Source organism: Cebus imitator, unplaced genomic scaffold (genome assembly GCF_001604975.1).
Source record: "Cebus imitator isolate Cc_AM_T3 unplaced genomic scaffold, Cebus_imitator-1.0 Scaffold1, whole genome shotgun sequence".
In the NCBI taxonomy this organism is placed as follows: domain Eukaryota; kingdom Metazoa; phylum Chordata; class Mammalia; order Primates; family Cebidae; genus Cebus; species Cebus imitator.
Genome location: NW_016107316.1, coordinates 2470116 through 2474746, shown reverse-complemented (window position 1 = coordinate 2474746; position 4631 = coordinate 2470116). Strand labels below are relative to the sequence as shown.

The window sequence follows — 4631 nt, the reverse complement described above, 5'->3', positions numbered from 1 at the left end:
TCTTGACCTCGTGATCCACCCGCCTCGGCCTCCCAAAGTGCTGGGATTACAGGCTTGAGCCACCGCGCCCGGCCCTCAGTTTATTATTATTTGCAATGTTCTTTGAATTTGCATTCATGGTTTTGTTTTGTGATATTTTCTCCTGTGGAGAAATCTTGAATTAACTTGGAGTGTCATTTTAACATTTTTATGTATTGCTAGCAGACATTTAAGGGTTTTAAAGGTTTCCTTTTATCATACATTTTAGTCTACGCATATAAATTCTGCAGCAGAAGTATTTAGGAATGAATCCATGATCATCGTCACAACAAATAACAGCCATAAACACAGTGGGAAAGCACTTACTTTGTGCCAGGTGTTATTCAGTCCTTTTACTTTTATTAACTCATTTTAAACTTAGAACAGATTTTTTGGTAAGTACCATTTTACAGATAGGGCAGCTGAGACTCAGAGAGGTAAATAGTTTGCCCAAGGCCACACACCTGTCAACCGTGGAAGCTGGATTACTTCTCATTGTATATTATGAGGAGCCTGCTGAATTGCTTTGAGAGGATTTTTTAAGGTTAGACGAACATATTGTGATAAGAACAAGTAAATTCCGGTATTTTTTTTCACATTGGCTAGAAATGCTTTTATTTTTATTTTAAGGAAATTGTGGTAACTTCACAATGCATTGAGTGTCCTCTATACTCCAGACACTGCTGACCACTTTGCAGTCTTTTTCATTTAATCTCCATAACAACCCGCAAGGTGAAACAGCCATTTTACAGAGAAAGAAAATAAGACTTAGAGTGACATACCCAGGACAAGCTTGTCAAGGCTCAGCATTGTCATGGCGATAGCCTGTGTTCTTTTAAAAATGTTACCTTCCTTGGAAGAAAATACCTTGAAAAAATAGAATGGCCCTTTCTTCTCCTGGTGGTGGAATAGTATTGAAGTCCTTACTTGTTTGTCACCTAGCAGGTAGAGTGTCACCCTGAGGATCAGAAACTCCAGTGACTGTGAGCCAAGCACTTAACCCTTTCATACCTTGGTGTTTTCCATTGGCAGATTAGTGAAAGAGCATCTCCCTAGAATTTGGGTTGACTGTTTATTTAATACTCCTTCCCCCTTGAGTAGGAGCTAATACTTTCTCTCTTACTGCTTTTCTGTGTTAGGGAGAATAATGTTTGTGACATAAATTCAGTGCATGGCTTGTTTGCCACAGGAACCATAGAGGTAAGCATATGTCTACTTTATTTTTTAGACGTTTTATATTTGAGAATGATTGGAATTTTTATTTAAAGACTGCGGTGCCTGATTCCTTAGGGCAGGATGAATGAGGCGATAGCTTAGCTTGGGGTTTGCTTTTTATATGGAGCATTTGCGTGTCCACACAGAGGCCTGGCCCTTCCCCTGCTACAGACTGCACCAGTTGTGCCTCAGGTTACCCACACCTCTACACCCATCTGGGAGCCAGCTGCAGGAGAGCACTGCAGACAGCCACTTGCACATTCTTTTTTTTTTTTTTGAGACGGAATTTCACTCTTGTTACCCAGGCTGGAGTGCAATGGCGCGATCTCGGCTCACCGCAACCTCCGCCTCCTGGGTTCAGGCAATTCTCCTGCGTCAGCCTCCTGAGTAGCTGGGATTACAGGCACACGCCACCATGCCCAGCTAATTTTTTGTAGTTTTAGTAGAGACGGGGTTTCACCATGTTGACCAGGATGGTCTCGATCTCTTGACCTCGTGATCCACCGGCCTCGGCCTCCCAAAGTGCTGTGATTATAGGCGTGAGCCACTGCGCCCGGCCTCACTTGCACATTCTTACTGGAAGACAATAAGTTAAGGAGTCCCAGTGCTCTCACTGATTAGATAGTTTTATGATTGTGAGTTAGCTCCTTTCCCTGACGCGTAGTTTCTTAACTGGGGAAATGAAGATAATACGGCTTACCTTGCCAACTTTATAGAGGTGTGTGTAAGAATCACATCAGATAACCTGTGTGAAAACAATGTGAACTATGAAGCTATATAGGATGGTGATTTCAACATCCTGTAGAGTAGCATTCAATAAATATTGAGATGAACATACATAGCATTTTTCTTTTAAACTAGAGTATCTTTGAATCAGTGTCCTTCACACTTACCAATAATTTTTTCTAATTTGCATTTTCCACTTCAAACAATGATAAATACAGTTTTAAAAAAATGCAAATATGTCAGAAGGATGTAATTTTAATTAGATTAGAAAGTGCCCTTTTATACCTTCCCATCACCATATCCTATACCTCAGAGGTAACACTATGTTTTTTTTTAATTTTTATTTTTTATTTTTTACTTTTAGACAAGATTGTGAAAAAAGAGGTAACACTTTAATGGTGTGGAGTAGTATTGTTTCAGATTATTTTTTTCAAGTGCTACATGCCAATATCCATGTGTGTACATATATATTTTTAAAAGTGTTTTACAAAACTGAAATTGTATTCTATTATAGTTCTGCATTTGCTTTTTTTTAGACATAACGATATATAATATACATATTATTGGTACTTATAATTACTTACAATTCTAAACTAATTTTAAAAAATTTACGGGCCAGGTGCAGTGGCTCACGCCTGTAATCCCCCCACTTTGGGAGGCCGAGGCAGGCAGATGACTTGAGATCACGAATTCAAGACCAGCCTGGCCAACATGGGGAAACACCATCTCTACTAAAAATATTTAGCCGGGTGTGGCTGTGCACTCCTATAGTCCCAGCTACTCAGGAGGCTGAAGCAGGAGAATCTCTTGAACCTGGGGAGCAGAGGTTGCAGTAAACCGAGATTCGGCCACTGTACTCCCACCTGGGTGACAGAGAGAGACTCCATCTCAAAAAAAAAAAAAAAAAAATTACAGGTAGCATTCTGTTGTTTGTACTGTAATTTATTAAACCAGTCTCATATGGATGGAATTAACTGTTTTTTGAACTCAAACTATTTTTATGTTGAGATTAGTGCAGCCACAAAAAAACCCCAAATCATGCCCTTTGCAGCAGCACAGATGCAGCTGGAGGCCATTGCTCTGAGTGAATTAAGACAGGAATGGAAAACCAAATACTGCATGTCCTCACTTGTGAGTGGGAGCCAACCACTGGGTACTCATGACCATGATGATGACAACATTAGACACTGGGGACAACTAGGTGGGGAAGGGAAGGAGGGAGGCGAGGGTTGAGAACTAACTGTTGGCTGCTGTGCTCACTACCTGGGTCACGGGATCAGTCACGCTGCAAGCCTCAGCATCATGCAGTATACCAGTGTAGCAAACCTGCACATACCCCCAGAAGCTAAAATAGAAGTTGAATTCTATTTCAAAAAAAGATTAAGATTTGAAATGGGATACCCGAGGTTGATCCAACAGATATGTGAAACTGTGTTGAATGTGTTTGAATGCTATTATGCCTCAGTCAGGCTTTCTCTTGGTAGTCACTTTATTTGAGATTACTAAGGGAAAGTTTTACAAGAGTCTCCCTGAGAAAATGGTTTCTAGAGTCCTTACAGGGCAGTCTAGGCTAGATACCAGGTATGGTGGCACATGCCTGTAATCCCAGCTACATGGGAGGCTGAAGCAGGAGAATCGCTTGAACCTGGGAGGTGGAGGTTGCGGCAAGTGGAGATTACACCATTGCACTACAGCCTGGGCAACAAGAGCGAAACTGTCTCAAAAAAAAAAAAAATCTTTGTGTATGTTTTTGTTTTATCATTATAAAATCAAGTGATAGACAAGAATACAAAGTTAGAAGTGTAGTTTCCTTGTGCCCCGTCCTGTTCCTGTTTCCTTAGGTAAACACTGTGAATAATTTGCTTTGTATCCTTTGATGGTTTTCTATTTACACAAACATTTGTTTAAAAACCCAAGTGTTGGCCCAGTGCGGTAGCTCACGTCTGGCGTCCCAGCACTTTGGAAGTCTGAGTGGGTGGAATGCTTGAGTCCACGAGTTTGACACTAGCTTGGGCAACATGTCGAAACCCCTTCTTCACCAAAAATCCAAAAATTAGACAGGCGTGGTGGTACGCGCCGTAGTTCTAGCTATTAGGGAAACTGAGGTGAGAGGATGGATTGAATCCACAAGGTGGAGGCTGAATACGCTGTGATTGTGCTGTTACACCCCAGCTGGGAGACTGAGCGAGACCTTCTCTCAAAACAACACACAGATAGTAACAGTCCCCCATTTTAAAAAATAAATTGCTTTTTGTGGACATCATTCTTTGTAATGGCTGTTTAAATGGATGTACTATAGTTTTTCTGTTGTTGGTTTTTTTTTTTTTTTGAGACAGTTTTGTTCTTGTTACCCAGGCAGGAGTGCAATGGCATGATCTCGGCTCACTGCAACCTCCACTTCCCAGGTTCAAGTGATTCTCCTGCCTCAGCCTCCTGAGTAGTTAGGATTACAGGCACATGCCACCATGCCCAGCTAAGTTTTTGTATTTTGAGTAGAGACAGTGTTTCACCATGTTGGCTAGGCTGGTCTTGAACTCCTGACCTCAGGTGATCTGCCCACCTTAGTCTTCCAAAGTGCTGGAATTACAGGCATGAGCCACCCTGCACCCAGCCTGCTCTGTGTTTTTTTTTTTTTTTTTTTTTTTTTTTTTTTTTTTTTTTTTTTTTTTTTT

General features: G+C 41.1%; 1 protein-coding gene across 3 annotated transcripts in view; it reads left to right on the top strand.

Moving 5' to 3' along the window:
• NOL10 (nucleolar protein 10) overlaps window positions 1–4631 on the top strand; it is a 116786-nt gene that overhangs the window by 24458 nt on the left and 87697 nt on the right. For all 3 annotated transcript variants that reach the window (XM_017525580.2, XM_017525570.2, XM_017525555.2), the window contains one exon: window positions 1158–1218. In XM_017525580.2, coding sequence (XP_017381069.1) covers window positions 1158–1218 — 61 coding nt within the window. The remainder of the gene's footprint in view (window positions 1–1157; window positions 1219–4631) is intronic.